The sequence below is a fragment of the Lactuca sativa genome, chromosome 1 (assembly GCF_002870075.4).
Source record: "Lactuca sativa cultivar Salinas chromosome 1, Lsat_Salinas_v11, whole genome shotgun sequence".
Classification (NCBI taxonomy): Eukaryota; Viridiplantae; Streptophyta; class Magnoliopsida; order Asterales; family Asteraceae; genus Lactuca; species Lactuca sativa.
Window position 1 is genome coordinate 201,240,570 of NC_056623.2, and position 16,452 is coordinate 201,257,021.

At 36.7% G+C, this 16,452-nt stretch overlaps 1 protein-coding gene and 1 long non-coding RNA gene across 2 annotated transcripts; both read left to right on the top strand.

Annotated features, from left to right (window-relative positions):
* Window positions 1–147: 147 nt before the first annotated feature.
* On the top strand, window positions 148–1,023 carry LOC111919838 (uncharacterized). The gene is made up of 2 exons (XR_002859620.3): window positions 148–620; window positions 823–1,023. It is a non-coding gene; the product is annotated as an uncharacterized LOC111919838 (long non-coding RNA).
* Window positions 1,024–2,952: 1,929 nt separating this feature from the next.
* On the top strand, window positions 2,953–4,878 carry LOC111919851 (phospholipase A1-II 1-like). Its single transcript, XM_052767208.1, has 3 exons — window positions 2,953–2,985; window positions 3,395–4,000; window positions 4,094–4,878. The coding sequence occupies exons 1-3, from the start codon at window positions 2,953–2,955 to the stop codon at window positions 4,700–4,702; spliced, it is 1,248 nt and encodes a 415-aa protein (XP_052623168.1). The 3' UTR covers window positions 4,703–4,878.
* The last annotated feature ends 11,574 nt before the right edge of the window (window positions 4,879–16,452 follow it).

A 16,452-nucleotide genomic window follows, 5' to 3' on the forward strand; every position in this document is an offset into this window, starting at 1 on the left:
AATTTTATCCATTTGATATTTTTTGGATGGTATGGATCAAAAGTTGGTGATACATGTGAGTTAAAATAAACCACTGAAAATCAAGTATTATTTTGAAACCCTACATATAAAACCCACTATTATAGAAAACCGTAACCCCATTTCAAGTTTGATGGCCTCCTCTTTCTCTCTTTAACAAATCCCATCCGCCCAGTTCAAACACCATTTTTCTCTGTAGAAAAACCAGTCACCACCAATTCATCTTTCTACTCCGGTATAACTACGACCACCATCGTTGCCACATTTGTCATCCATCCGACATCGCAACCCACAATCGTTATTGTTGCCTATCCAAGACTGAGAATTCCAAACTACCACTACTCACTCTTTTTATCCCTTTCTGTCTTTTGTCTTTTCTGGTCTACCACCATAAACAACCGTCACTACCTCCTGAAACCCTATATCTATACTATCAGCCGTATTTTATCTTCACCACTGTTTATCTCCCTATTTCTATGGCTGTCTACAACCATTCTACGAGAAGTGTTTTTCACACCATCGTTGCTACAAATCTGTGTTAGTGTATGTAAAGGATATGTGAATACGTATATAGTTTTTTAGATATGTATCTTCAAATGAAGGTTAGTGATATACATCATTTATTGAAAAAAGAAATTTGCCATGTCTTCAAGCTTCTATCACCATTTTCTTCCCTCCAGAAGTTTCACATTGTAGCCCTATAAAGTTTCACATGTATTTTACAAATTCATGTGTTTACATATTTTATATATATGTGTATGTTTGATATCTGAGATTTTACTCTTTTTTGTTTTTGTTTTTCAGGTCCAGGTCACACATACTTATGATGTGTCTCATATGTGTACTCATTGTTTTGAAGATTTTGATTTTCAAATGTTTATTTTAACTTAGATTAGCTATATTTTGTTTTACAAATCTGGAAATGTTTATAGTGCCGCCAACAGCGTTTTTATAGTTTTGTATACTTAATGTGTTTTTTCGGAAGGAAACAAATATTGTGGTGTGTATTTTTTGTATATATGAAAAAGGGAATGAAAGTTAGTTTTATTTTTGTTCTTATACTTGTTCTGAATAGCAAATATATGGTTAAAAATATCTTCACATCAGGTTGTAATAAAAAACTTCACATCTGTGTTTAAAAAACTTAAAAGATAACATAAATCTTGCTAAATAAATAGCCATGTTTTTTTTTTTTTTTTTTTTTTTTTTTTTTTTTTTTTGTGATTTAAATATTTGTATGGAAAACCTTTACATTTTTTTAAGTTACTTGGAAACGAGATATTGAAACAAATTATATTCCTAATATGGTTATCTTTACAAATGAATTTATGTGTATTATTCATGTACTTTTTTTTAAACGTATATAATAATTATAATATTGAAACCAGTTATGTCACAATTAAGAAAAAATAACTTATTATAATATGCTTTCTTTTTGTACATAAATTGTTTTATTATATACATCCGATTGTGTATTATTTGATAAAGTACCAAGTAACTCTATTAAATATATATAACTAAAACTTATAATTAGAAACAAATAAAAAGGGAAATTATAATCTAAAATAAAGAAGAGATGTAATTAAGTAAAAAGAAAGATGAGGTATGGAAAGGAAGGGTTGGTGTATAAGGTATCCAACATCACTTGTACACATTGAAAAAACAAAAAATAAAATAGACCGTCATCATTCACTTGTATCTACTCAAAAAGCAAAATGATGGATAAAATAGGTTGTTATCATTCACTTGTATCTACTCAAAAAGCAAAATTATGGATAATTATGAGTTAAGTTGGTGTAAAAATTATATATAAGCATGACATGAATTTGTTTGTATTATTCAAGTAGTTTTTGTTTTTTAAGCGTATATAATCATTATATTTATTATATTTTAAGACGACAAAATGAAAAATGAAAATAAAATATTGAAACAAGTTATGTAACAAAAAGTGAAAACTAAATTACTTCTAATATGCTTGCTTTTTTGTATATAAATTGTTTTATTTTATACTCTCAACTGTTTACTATTTGAATAGATGATTTTATAAAGTACGAAGTACTCTATTAATGATATAACTAAATACTTATAATTATAAAAAAAAATTATGTAAAATAAAGAAGAGATGTAAATTATTAAAAAAAGATACGAAAGATTATGAAAGATGAGGTAGAGAGAGGAAATGTTGGTGCATAGACATGACTGATACTCATTGAAAAAGAAAAAATAGAATAGCTATCATCATTCACTTAAATCTACTCTAAAAGCTATGAAAAATTATAAGTTAAGTTGGTACAATATATTTATATTCTTTTAAAAAAAACCACATTATTATATTTGTTCAACCCCTCTCCCTTCCTCCTAAATCTTAATTATCGAAAACAATCTATTTCCTGAAATGAAAGTATATATCAAAACTTTTCTCGTATGTTACAAAATTATTATATCTTATTATTTATGTTATAATTACTTAATACTTAGGTGGTATGACATATTTAGACGGTTTATAGAATAATAATGACAAGTAACACAATATACAAAACTAAACGTAGAACTATAGATTTTTTTAATTTTATTTTATTTTATTTTTTGCAATATGACAACATAAATAATGTTATATAAATTTCTATATATAAAGTTTTAGTCTAATTTGTACGAACATCAAAATCTATAAAAATCGAACTGAAATGAAATGACTGAAACCGAACAAAAATGTGAATTTGAAAAAAAAAAAAAAAAAAAAAAAACACACGGAAAAGACTACTAGGCCAAATTGGTCAAGAATAAAACCAAATTGAAAAAAAAAAAAGACGAGTCGAAAAAAAAAAAAAAGAATGGATCAAAAAGACCGGTATAAAAAAAGAGTGGTCGAGACCTCTCAAAATAGGTCAAAAGCAAATTATTCGTCCTTCGGAAAAACGTTAATTAATCTAAAGAATGAAGCTATTTGTCGACCGCTGCATCGCACGGGTTCGCTGCTAGTATATATATATATATATATATATATATATATATATATATATATATATATATATATATATATATATATATATATATATATATATATATATATATATATATATATATATATATATATATATATATATATATATATATATATAAACCAAATATTCACAAACTCGTATCAAAATTTTAACTTAACGACCGAAACTGCAAATTCTACCAAATCACAAGGACAATTTTTGTAATTTACTGTTATAAATATGGCAAAGATTATTAGTTAAGGGAACACGTATATATGTAGTTATGTACTTACATTTCTTCACGTTCATAAACATAACAAACAACTATTCCCTCTTCACGTTTCATATGTCATGCATTTTGGTCTATAAATACGGCTTGAAACCAATGAAATTAGTTGCAGATTCAAAAAGAAATGGGTGGAATCGCTAATAATTGGAAAATCTATAATGGAGTCACCCACTGGCTAGGATTATTAGACTCTCCCCCAAGCGACTTCCGCACCTACATCAACCACTACGGTGAAATGGCTGAAGCCACTTACGATGCTTACATTAAGACACCGGTCTCAAAAAACGCAGGAAACTGTCGTTTCTCACGCAAAAATCTGTTCGACCGATGTGGGATTCTTCGTGGGCGCCCGTTGAACCAGTATAAAGTGACCAAGTACATATACGCCACATCTGCTGTCCCAGTTCCTGGTGCATTTGTCACGTCTTCGTCAACACAGGCTTGGAGCAAAAAGTCAAACTGGATAGGGTTTATCGCAGTGGCTACTGATGAAGGGAAGAAGGTGTTGGGAAGGCGAGATATTATGATTGTTTGGAGAGGGACAGTCAACCCTTCGGATATGGTTCATGATGCTGAGTTAGTGAAGGTTTCCGCTAAAAAAATATTTGGTGAAATGCATCTAGATAACCCGAAAGTACACATGGGCTGGTACTCCATCTACACTACTTCGGATCCGAATACACGTTACAATCAAACTAGTGCTAGAGACCAGGTAATGTATAATCCCCAAGAGTCCTTAATTATTTATTTTACATGTTCAGTATCATATCATTCGTGAAAAAGAAATTCATTTTGTTATGTTTAGGCGTTGGCTGAGGTGAAGAAACTAGTGGATGAATACAGGGAGGAGGAAACTAGCCTCACCATTACTGGGCACAGCATGGGTGCAGCAGTAGGGACACTAAACGCTATTGACATAGTCTTTAATGGAATCAACAAGCAAGCAGTTGTGCCACCGAGGGCCTGCCTTGTAACCATGTTCGCTTTCGCCTGCCCAAAAGTAGGAGATGCCAACTTTCAAAAAGTATTCAATTCACAGACTAATCTTCATTGCCTACGCATTAATAATGCGCTAGATATAGTTCCCAAGTATCCTATGGTAGGGTATTCGGATGTTGGGCACGAGTTGGGGATTGATACCACAAAGTCTACTTACTTGAAGACTGTTGGGGATCCCGTGAGTTGGCATAGCATGGAGGGTTATATGCATGGTGTTGCAGGAACACAAGGTATTAAGGGAGGGTTTAAGCTGGAGATTAATCGTGATCTCTCTCTTATAAACAAGTATTCAGGTACTTTAAAGGATGAATATGGTATACCTAGTAGTTGGTGGACTGAGAAGCATAATGGAATGGTTCAAAATGATAACGGAAATTGGGAATTGAACGATCGTGAAGTAGATGACGATCAGTGAGACCGATGGCAGAATTTTATTCAATCCTATTATATGGACGTGTGTTGGGTTTGTTTGAAATTGTCCTTTACTTGTTTTTATGTTGTGCGTACTTATAATGTGTTTCTTGTTGTCGTATTTATGAGATGAATTGTATCGATGTTGGTTAATGGACTATGGGTGAAACTTAAACTATTACACTTTATGAGTATCTCATCTTCCCCATATCCGGTGATATTTTATTTATAACAATAATATTTTAATGTTTGTAGTTACTGACTTAATACATAAATAAATATATAGTGTACTATTCGTTAGTATAGCTTCTATACATCATAGAATGCTTGTACGTAGTACTAATAGGCTGTGACGAAAATTGTACCACTATGTATGTCATTTATATAGTAAATATGTATGATTACATATGTAAATGAACTGAACATTCACCAAACTGTTCATAAACAATTCGGCAGGAAGTTCATTTATGTTCACTTATTTAATAAATGAACATGAACACAATTTCTTGTTCATTTAGTTAAACGAGCAAACATGAACAATGGTCCCTTTCGTTCGATTATGTTCATGAACATTCATTTATGTTGTTCGTTTACGTTTGTTTATATTCGTTTATATAATTTCCATTTACGTTCATATATGCTTAATTTTGTTTGATTACATTTATATATTATATGTTCATTTATGTTCATATAGTTTCAATTATGTTTGTTTATCTTTGTTCACGTTTGTTTATGTTCGTTTAGCATGTTCATGAACATAAACGAACGAATATGAACAATGTAATTTCTTAAACGAACGAACATGAACAAATAAAACTCGTTCATTTATCTGTTAGTGTTCGTTTATTTGTTTGGCTAACTTAAACGAACGAATATGAACAAGCCTCCGTTCGTGTTCGTTCGGTTCGTTTACAGCCTTATGTATGATTATTAATTTTGTGTACAAACCTTTTAGGAATTTTAACTAATGAATTCGTTTGATTCTAACTATCTAGTTACTACGAAGAAGTGTCTTACACTCTTTGGTTTTGACTATGGAGCCAATAGTGTATGATCTTTATCGAGCTAGTTGCATGAGTGTGGTCCACTACTAGAAAACATACTCTTTAATACTTACAACATATTACGTAGGTAATCTGTAGGAAAAACATGTTACCTACAAATTGCCTACGGAAACAGCTCCGTAGGAATACAGCTCGTGGGTAATTGGTTGTAACGGATTAACTACGGAATTTCCTACGGACTCCCTACGAAAATTTTCGTCAGTAATTTACCTACATATTGCCCACAGCTACATTTAACTACAAATCACCTACGGAACTTGCTTTACTACAGATTGCTTAAGGATTTTTTATCCACAGATTACCTACATAATATTAGCTATAGATTCCCTACAAAAATATTACCTATCGATTTCCTACGACTTTTGCCAATTTGTTGTGACGAATTTATCTGTCGCAAATCCATCACTAAAATGATTTTAGTTTTTCTTTAAATGAATTAATTCCAAGTTTTTGCAGCCCAAAATGAAGAAAAGAACCCTGTAAATTAGACATAAAATTACATTCAAATTCAATGAAAAAAGTAAATTTTCTAATACATTATAAATTGTCTAACATACAATAATATTCAATTTCAACCACAAAACTAATAAACATTAACACACAAATGGTCCATTACATTTAAAGTGTCTAATACAATTACATAAAACATGTATTACATGTTTAACAAAGTGTTTAAAAGAAAAAACTAACAATCATTCTATGGATTACCGGATGGGTTTATTTAATTGTCTCATTATGTCACACCCCCAAACCTGAATGGCGGAAACGTTCGGGGGCGGATGACTTCATGTGGTAACGTAACAAATGAATACATAGTAAAGAAAGAAATACAACCATCATATATATAATTGAAAGTTTACATTTGTCAAAGTTACATGTTCAAAACCAATTACAATATGATGTCAAAATATGAGATTTAACTGGCGCCGCAGCATCCCTTCATCAAAAGCATAATGATACCCGAAATTACTGATTCCCTGGGACCTACAAATAATTTTGAAAGAGTAGATCAGCATTTAAGCTGGTGAGTTTCATAAGTATTTAAATGAAAATGTTTGTATGAAATGAAATGTTTTGACCTTGTTTGTTTGTGTTTAGAAAATCCTATATTTTCTACTAGTATAAAAGTAGTCTTCACTCGAGACCAAAGTTTGTTTCAGAAATGTATGTAAGTGTATAAATAACCAATATGTTTGAAAACCCCGTAACTCAATGTATTTTTAATACCTCATGTGAGTTTTATAACCATACTATTGACTCGGAATGCCTATACACAACGTTCTTCAGGCGTTGGAATGTTATGACGTTTGTCACACCAAATGGTGGACTGTAGCTAACAGTCAAGGCGCGGGTTTTCAAGCCCGTATAGATCTATACACAAACACCATGCTCCCCCTCCAAGGGATTCTGGTATATAATACAGGACTTGAAATGTGTACTCAAACGTACGTGAAGTTAATGTCTCACAAAACCGTGGTATAAAAACAGATTTACGTGTTAAAATGTTCGTTTGTTCTTGTATATGAAAGTGATTTCTTGAAAATCGTGTTTCTAGTATGTAAAAGTTAGCAATATCCTCGTAAAACTATACCTATTATAGTTTTCTAAAAGTGTGCCTCGTTTGTTTTAGAATATCTAGAAAAAGGAATCACTTGTTATGAAAGCATAGATTTTTGTAAAGCCTAAGATAGACACATATACATTAAATCTAGGAAAATGTTCGGTTTATACATGCATTACAACAATTTATAGTTTTTAAAGATAGAATACTATTGAAATATGTTTTGTACACGGGAGTTCCCTATAAAGTTTATAAATCACATATGATTCTACTTAATAAAAGTGTATAATAATCTTTATATATAACATCCGATAGTAGTCGTGTGTTTTACTTGTATTTCCCCCCCTTAGAAAGCAAATAAAAGCATTTACAATATTTAAAAAGGGTTAATCAAGGGGTATGAACTCACTTGAAAGTTTGAAGATAGCGAGATGGAAAACCAGGCAGAGTTTCATCTCGGGAAGCGGATTTTTCTCGGGATCCTCGGGAATCTCGGGAGTAAAATCGACCTTCAGGACTTGAGCAAAATGACCAGGGCTTCGGGGTAGTGCGGGCACGGAAAACGAGGCAAAACGCAATAAAAGTGAGATAGAATGAGCAATTTTTCCGAGAACCCTCGCATCTCTATTTATAGGAGGCTGGAACCGCCTCGGTACGCGGGGCGTACGCTCGTACGCGGGGCGTACGCGTACGTCATGCATGACTGAGTCCTCGACTGCCTCGGACTTCGGATGGGACAGGCTAGGCTTCGTATAGACCGAGACGTGGACGATCCCAAGCCTTGGCCTTGAGTACGCGGGGCGTACGAGGGTACGCAGGGCATACTCCCACCCTATCTGCTGACTCCTTCGGATAATACCAAGAGTTTATAAATAAATTTATATATAATTTATTTAATAAACTTCTAAAATTCATATCTTCTTCATACGAATTCCGTTTTCGATGGTCTTTATATCCACGCGTAGGTGAGACTACGCTCTACAACTTTCGTTTAGACTCCGTCGGCAAATTCCGAAATTATTTTTATTATTTATTTATTAAAATGACGTGATTAAGGAAATTCTTCTAAAATTCATAACTTCTTTATCTGACGTCGGTTTTTGCCAGACTTTTTACCGCTGAAATACCATTGCCGAGAATTTCGATTCTCGTTTAGGTCATTCCGGCCAAAAGTCGTTCGATCTTCGATTCGAGTTTTTAGCTGTCTGTTGCTAAGCTGAACTTGGAAAAAAATCTTAACTTTAGTATACGAAGCCGGATTTGGGCATCCTTTTTACGTACGATCCCGGTTTAATGATATTAAACATAGTAGGAATTTAAATAGATACTTTTTGGGCATTTTATTATCAAAGTTAATTTTATTAACTCCAAGGTGTTTACAATACTTGACTTTTTAGGTCATTACAAAGAGTTGAAATATCGGGTTGTCACATCATCCCCCCGTTAGAGGGAATTTCGTCCTGAAATTTAAAGTAGTAAAGATACTAGTGAACATGAAAGAGATGAGGGTACTTTTGTTTCATCTGATCTTCGCGTTCCCATGTGAATTCAGGTCCCCGCTTGGGGTTCCAGCGAACCTTCACGATGGGTATGCGACTTTGTTTTGTTTGTTTGACCTCTCAGTCCATGATTTCTACTGGTTCTTCCACAAAGTTAAGGCTCTCGTTGATCTCGATCTCGTCGAGTGGAATAACAAGAGTCTCATCGGACAGACACTTTTTCAAGTTTGAGACGTGGAAGGTTGGATGTATGTTACTAAGTTCACGTGGTAGGTTAAGCTTGTAAGCCACAGGGCCGATTCTGGCAAGAATCTCGAAAGGCCCTATGTATCTTGGATTTAGTTTCCCATGCTTTCCAAAGCGTATTAAACCCTTCCACGGTGAGACCTTTAATAAAACGTGGTCTCCTACCTAGAATTCCAAAGGTTTCCTCCTTTGGTCAGCGTAGCTTTTCTGTCGGTCTCTAGAGGCTTTCAATCATTCATGAATCTGAACGATCTTCTCTGTCGTTTCTCGTATGATTTCCGGACCGGTAAGAGTGCTTTCAGGAACTCTTCCTTTAGCTAACTGGGTATCGCCAACTTCAGCCCAACACAGAGGGGATCTGCACTTTCGACCATAGAGGGCTTCAAACGGAGCAGCCTTTATGCTTGTATGATAACTATTGTTGTATGAAAATTCGACAAGGGGTAAATGGATATCCCATGCCTTTCCAAAGTCAATCACACAAGCTCTCAGCATATCTTCTAATGTTTGTATCGTTCTCTGACTTTGCCCGTCTGTTTGTGGGTGGTAGGCTGTACTCATGTCTAGCCTAGTCCCCAGGGAACTTTGTAGTGACTGCCAGAATCTTGAAGTGAATCTACTATCTCTATCGGAGATAATGGATATCGGAACACCATGCAGTCGCACTACTTCCCTTAAGTAAGTTCTTGTAAGCTTTTCCATTTTGTCAGTCTCCTTGATGGGTAGGAAATGTGCGGATTTGGTCAATCTGTCGACGATGACCCATATAGTATCGAGTCCACTCGTCGTCTTGGGTAAATTGGTTATGAAGTCCATAGTAATCCGCTCCCATTTCCATTATGGTATCTCCGGTTGTTGTAGTAATCCTGACGGTTTTTGATATTCGACCTTAACCTTAGCGCAAGTAAGGCATTTACTTACGAAGGTAGAAATTTCTGCTTTCATGTTAGGCCACCAGTACAGTTTCTTAAGATCCAGATACATTTTATCTGAACCTGGGTGAACGGAATATCTTGAGTTGTGTGCCTCGGTCATGACTACGTCTCTGAAACCACCATGTTTCGGTGTCCAGATTCGGTCCATGAGATAATAGGCTCTGCCACCCTTGACTTCTAGATTCTTTTCCATTCCTCGCAAGGATTCACCCGCCACATTTTCAGGTCGCAAAGCTTCCATTTGTGCCTCTTTAATTTGTGTGGATAAGTGGGAATGGATAGTCATAGTCAGAGATCTCACCCTCCGACCAGTGTATTCCTTTCGACTGAGGGCGTCAGCTACCACATTGGCCTTGCTAGGATGATAATGAATTTTGCATTCATAGTCATTTAGTAACTCAACCCATCGTCGTTGTCGCATGTTGAGTTCCTTCTGATCGAAAATGTGTTGAAGGCTCTTGTGATCGGTGAAAATAGTACTCTTTGTTCCGTATAAGTAGTGTCTCTAGATCTTCAGAGCAAACACCACTGCTCCTAACTCAAGATCGTGTGTCGTATAGTTCACTTCGTGTGTCTTAAGCTGTCGAGAGGCATAAGCAATAACCTTCCCTCTCTGCATAAGAACACAACCAAGTCCTTGGTTGGATGCGTCGCAATACAGTACGAAATCTTCTATCCCTTCTGGGAGGGATAGTATCGGTGCGGTGCACAAGGCCTGTTTTAGCATTTGGAACGCCTTCTCTTGTTTCGCTTCCCAGTCAAAGGCCACGCCTTTTTGGGTTAATGTAGTAAGAGGTTTCACAATGCTGGAGAAGTTCTTTATGAATCTGTGATAGTAGCCGGCGAGACCTAGAAATTGACGAATCTTTGTAGGTGTCTTTGGTGCCGACCAGTTCTCAATGGCCTTAATTTTGGAGGGGTCCACGTGTATCCTATTCTCACTAACAACGTGGCCCAAAAATTCGACTCTTCGAATCCAAAATTCGCATTTAGAGAACTTCGCATAGAGTTTCTCCGTTCGCAGTGTTTCTAGGACTTTTCGTAGGTGCTGACTATGCTCTTCCTTACTTCGGGAGTAGATAAGTATATCATCGATAAAGACGATGAAGAACTGATCCAAGTAAGGATGGCACACCATATTCATTAGGTCCATAAATACTGCTGGTGCATTGGTTAATCCGAACGGCATCACTACAAATTCGTAGTGCCCATAACGAGTTCGGAAAGCTGTCTTAGGAATATCCCCCTTTAGTACTCATAATTGGTGGTATCCGGATCGTAGATCTATCTTTGAGAAGCAGTTCGCTACTTGTAGTTGATCGAATAGGTCGTTAATACGGGGTAGAGGATAACGGTTCTTGACAGTAAGTTTGTTCAGTTCTCTGTAGTCGATGCACATACAGAACGATCCGTCTTTCTTCTTTACAAACAAGACCAGTGCTCCCCAAGGTGAGAAACTTGGTCTTATGAATCCTTTTTGAAGGAGTTCATTAAGTTGACTGGAAAGTTCTTGCATCTCTGCTGGTGCTAGACGATAAGGCGACTTCGCTACTGGGGTAGCCCCAGGAACTAAGTCGATTCTGAATTCAACATGGCGTTGTGGTGGTAATCCTGGTAGTTCTTCTGGAAAGATATCGGGAAAGTCGCGTACTTCTGGAATGTTCTTGATGTCCTTCAGTTCCTGACTTGTATCGACGATGTGCGCTAGGAATGATCGACAATCCTTCCGTAAACACTTTCGAGCTTGGATGCACGAAATGATACGAAGGTTTGTACTTGATTTGTCGCCGTAGAGCACTAATGTTTCGTTGTTAGGGAGATTAAGGTGCTGCTTGTTTTTTCGAAGCAAAAATTCAAAAAGTCTGCGGACCACCTCTGCAAACCTCTGCAGCAGAAGAGGTGGACCAAACGGCTGCAGACTGTAATAAGAAGCGTGTTTGTTTTTATTAACATCTGCAGACTGCTGCAGACATTAAAAAATTAAAATAAACTAAATAATAGACACTTATTTAAAAAGAAAATAAAAAATGAAATTCTAGACACTTATTTAAAAAACAACACTAAAATTAATTAACTTATGTAAATTAAATGGGAGAAAAGAATTAAAGAGATATAAATTTATTGTATTAAATGTTAAAGGGATGAAAATAGAATTTAATATATAAGTAAAGGACCTTTAATGTAAATTTAAATATACTTCATGGAGAAATGTAATATTAAACACGTTCAATTTTTGAAAAAAAAAAACACCGATGGTTTTTTGGGGTTGGATTTTGTTAGTTTAGGTTTGAAGAGGTGAGAAGAGGTGGGAACAGGTATAACAAGTGCTTCCCCAAGAAGCACACGGGCAGAGGTTTTAAGCCCCGAAGACTTCCGAAAAACAAACTGCTGCGGGACAAAAAGTGCTGCGCGCGTGCTGCGCCGCGCAGCAATAAGAGTTTTGAAGAGGTTTTTTAAGAAAAACAAACAGCACCTAAGACGAACTGCTTTTTCAAAACACATGATGTCGGTGCGAAGAAGACTTAACCAATCCATGCCGACTATGACGTCGAAACTTTTAATTGGGACCGGCATGAGATTGATTGGGAAAGAATGACCATCTAAAGTTAACGTACAGTCCTTGTATATGCAGTTAGTGTTTTCGGTTTTTCCATTGGCCATCTCTACAGTGAATGATTTTTCTAACTTGCTAGGTTTAGGTTTAAGTAAGTGAATAAAGTTTTGACTCACGAAGCTTCTCTCCGCTCCACTATCGAATAATATGCATGCATATGAATTATCGAGAAGGAACGTAGCAGCAACTACAGTTGGGTCAGCTACAGCTTCGTCATGGCCTATAGCCATAACTCGTCCCACACCGCCGGTGCCTGCTGCCTTAGGGCAGTTCCTCTTGTAGTGGCCCACCTCGCCACAACCGTAGCAAGTCTGGCCTACACCCGCACTGGGAACTTGAGTGATCGGCTTTGCGGGGTCCTTGCAGAAACGGGCTGTGTGTCCCTTTCTGTTGCAGTTGGCGCACTGCATTTCCCGACAAGGTCCATGGTGGTGGTAAGCGCATTTGGTGCACTTTGGAAGGTTACCTACATAAGGCTTTGTGGGGTAGGGATTTGTAGGGACTGTAGTAGGTACAGTGGCAGCATTCACTGAAACCAGTTGTTTCCTTTCGGGCTCCTGGGAAGACCCACCCTTCCCTTTATTCCATACCCTCTTCTTGCTATTGTTGTTGTTGTTGTTGTTGTTGTTGTTGTTTGCCTTTTGTGGTTCTGGTGTAGCAACCGTTGAGTTCTGATGACCTCCATAATCAACAAGAGATTGTGCCAGTTCTTTGGCACTTTCAAAGGTGTCAGGTTTTGAAGCCAACACGCTTGACCTAATTTGGGACGACATTCCCCAAATGTACCTCTCTATTTTCTTGCTCTCTGGAGTAGTCATATCTGGGCAAAGGATTGCCAGATCACAGAACCTGTTGGTATAAGTCGCGATGTCGTTACCAACCATTCCAAGAGTCCAGAGCTCGTGTTCGAGTTTTTGAATCTCTCCTCTTGGATAGTATTCTCTCATCAGCATGACCTTTAAGCTCTCCCAGCTTATGGAGTTTGCCACAATCAGGGTAAGTACCTTAACGTGACCATTCCACCAAGTTAAAGCTCTATCGATAAGGGTGAAAGTTGCAAACTTGACTTTGCTGTGCTCGGGACAGGAGCAGATTTCAAAGACTGACTCCATCCTTTCAATATACTGCCTCAGGGATATCACACCACCAGTTCCATAAAACATCCGGGGCTTGGCATTAGTAAAGTCCTTATAGGTGCATTCTCGGGGTGGTCCATGACTCTCGCCATGGTTGCATGGGTGTGTGCCAGATCCCGAGCCATTAGTACTCGAGTTATTGATCTATGATATGGCAGCTGCTACCACTGCGGTGACTGCTGCTTGGAACATAACAGCATCAAATTGAGGTGGTGGAGGTGGTGGTGGTACAGGTGTTTCCCTACCGTTGTTTCGCCTTGGGTTCCTACGCAGAGGCATCCTTCAACTATAGGTTGAAAAGGTAAAGATAGGAATTCCATAGAATAGAAAATTTATGTGTCTCATGAACTAAATTGCTATAGTTCAACAACAGGTGATAGTATGAGTCTTAAAATAGAAGAATGAAAGTATTTGTAAGACTGAAAGTATGAAACAAGTATTTGGTTTCTTGATGACTTTCCAAGGTTTGAACGAAATACTCAACGTAGTAATAATAGTGTCACTTATATTAATATAAAAGTTGATACAACGATCATGAAAATTTGACCCTTATAAGGGTCTCCGATTACAAAGTTCGAGAAAATTAAAGACTTTTAGCCGAGGTCTTAAGCTATAACAAAATTTGAGTCTTTGACAAGCACTACTTGCGACGTAGGTTGCGCTTGGAGCTTGGCTCCGCATCTGATTGCTTTGACTCCATTAGACGCCTATCAAAAGCGGCTTGTTGTTCCCTCAGCTCAGCGAGGGCTGCAATCATTTGCGCTTGGAATGCCTTGGTTTGGAGTTGAGCATGGTCTTGCATCTTGTCCAGCCTACGGATGTCAGAAGTGTGAACCTGTACTTCCATGTTGACATCTCGGAGTCGGCTAGCTTGAACTCCAGACTGATTGGCTAGCTTACCCACCATTATTGGGAGTGCCCGATCAGTCGAACCTCCGCCGCGGACATCATAGAAGTCCCGGCACATGCCGTAGGGAGGGCGTAGGTTTTGTTGTTGGCTCCAATGGTGGAGGTGACTTCCCCAGATGGGAGTCGGTCCTTGAAAGTTCCTTACGAAGACGGGAGGTTGAACGGGTGGTGGATTGATCACCTCCGACTCTGAGTCGGTACCGGAGTCACTATCCACTTCTATGGGTTCCTCGTCCTCTTCGGGATCATCTTCGACCCATCCTCCGTTGCCTTGGTTGGGAAAGTAGAGGTCCCCAGGGTGGTGAAATCCAGCCATTTGACTGTACGCGAAATAGGGTTATAAGAATTGAATAAAGTTGAAACATGCAAAACATGTAAGTTAAACTAGTTTAGGTAGCAAATACTCCTATAGTATTTAAATTCTTGTGTTTGATTCTTGTAATGGTTTGGTAAGTTTTGACTTATTGCTTACTACAAGCAATCCTCGATATATATTGGTCCGATCTCGGGCAAATATAGTTGATCACGCTATATTTGTCCAAAATCTGATTACATATATCGAGTCTTAATCGTAGTGTCAACTTGTCTAAATACTTGTTGTATAGTTAGATATCATGAAAATAATTTGTTGTATGCATGTAATTGTACTTAAATGAACTATCAATTTAAGTTAAACGTAACGCTGCTTAAGCGTAAAAAAAAAAAAGAAAAATGTTTTGTCAGAGAGTATTAGTCCCTTAAGCATTTATAGTTTGTATATCTTATGTGGTTCGATATACTTAGTTCACTATAAACATTGCTCTGATACCAATCTGTCACACCCCCAAACCTGAACGGCGGAAACGTTTCGGGGGCGGATGACTTCATGTGGTAACGTAACAAATGAATACATAGTAAAGAAAGCAATACAACCATCATATATATAATTGAAAGTTTACATTTGTCAAAGTTACATGTTCAAAACCAATTACAATATGATGTCAAAATATGAGATTTAACTGGCGCCGCAGCATCCCTTCATCAAAAGCATAATGATACCTGAAATTACTGATTCCCTAGGACATACAAGTAATTTTGAAGGAGTAGATCAACATTTAAGCTGGTGAGTTTCATAAGTATTTAAATGAAAATGTTTGTATGAAATGAAATGTTTTGACCTTGTTTGTTTGTGTTTAGAAAATCCTATATTTTCTACTAGTATAAAAGTAGTCTTCACTCGAGACCAAAGTTTGTTTCAGAAATGTATGTAAGCGTATAAATAACCAATATGTTTGAAAACCCCGTAACTCAATGTATTTTTAATACCTCATGTGAGTTTTATAAGCATACTATTGACTCGGAATGCCTATACACAACGTTCTTCAGGCGTTGGAATGTTATGACGTTTGTCACCCCAAATGGTGGACTGTAGCTAACAGTCAAGGCGCGGGTTGTCAAGCCCGTATAGATCTATACACAAACACCATGCTCCCCCTCCAAGGGATTCTAGTATATAATACATGATTTGAAATGTGTACTCGAACGTACGTGAAGTTAATGTCTCACAAAACCATGGTATAAAAACAAATTTACGTGTTAAAATGTTCGTTTGTTCTTGTATATGAAAGTGATTTCTTGAAAACCGTGTTTCTAGTATGTAAAAGTTAGCAATATCCTCGTAAAACTATACCTATTATAGTTTTCTAAAAGTGTGCCTTGTTTGTTTTAGAATATCTAGAAAAGGAATCACTTGTTATGAAAGAATAGATTTTTGTAAAGCCTAAGATAGACACATATACAGTAAATCTAGG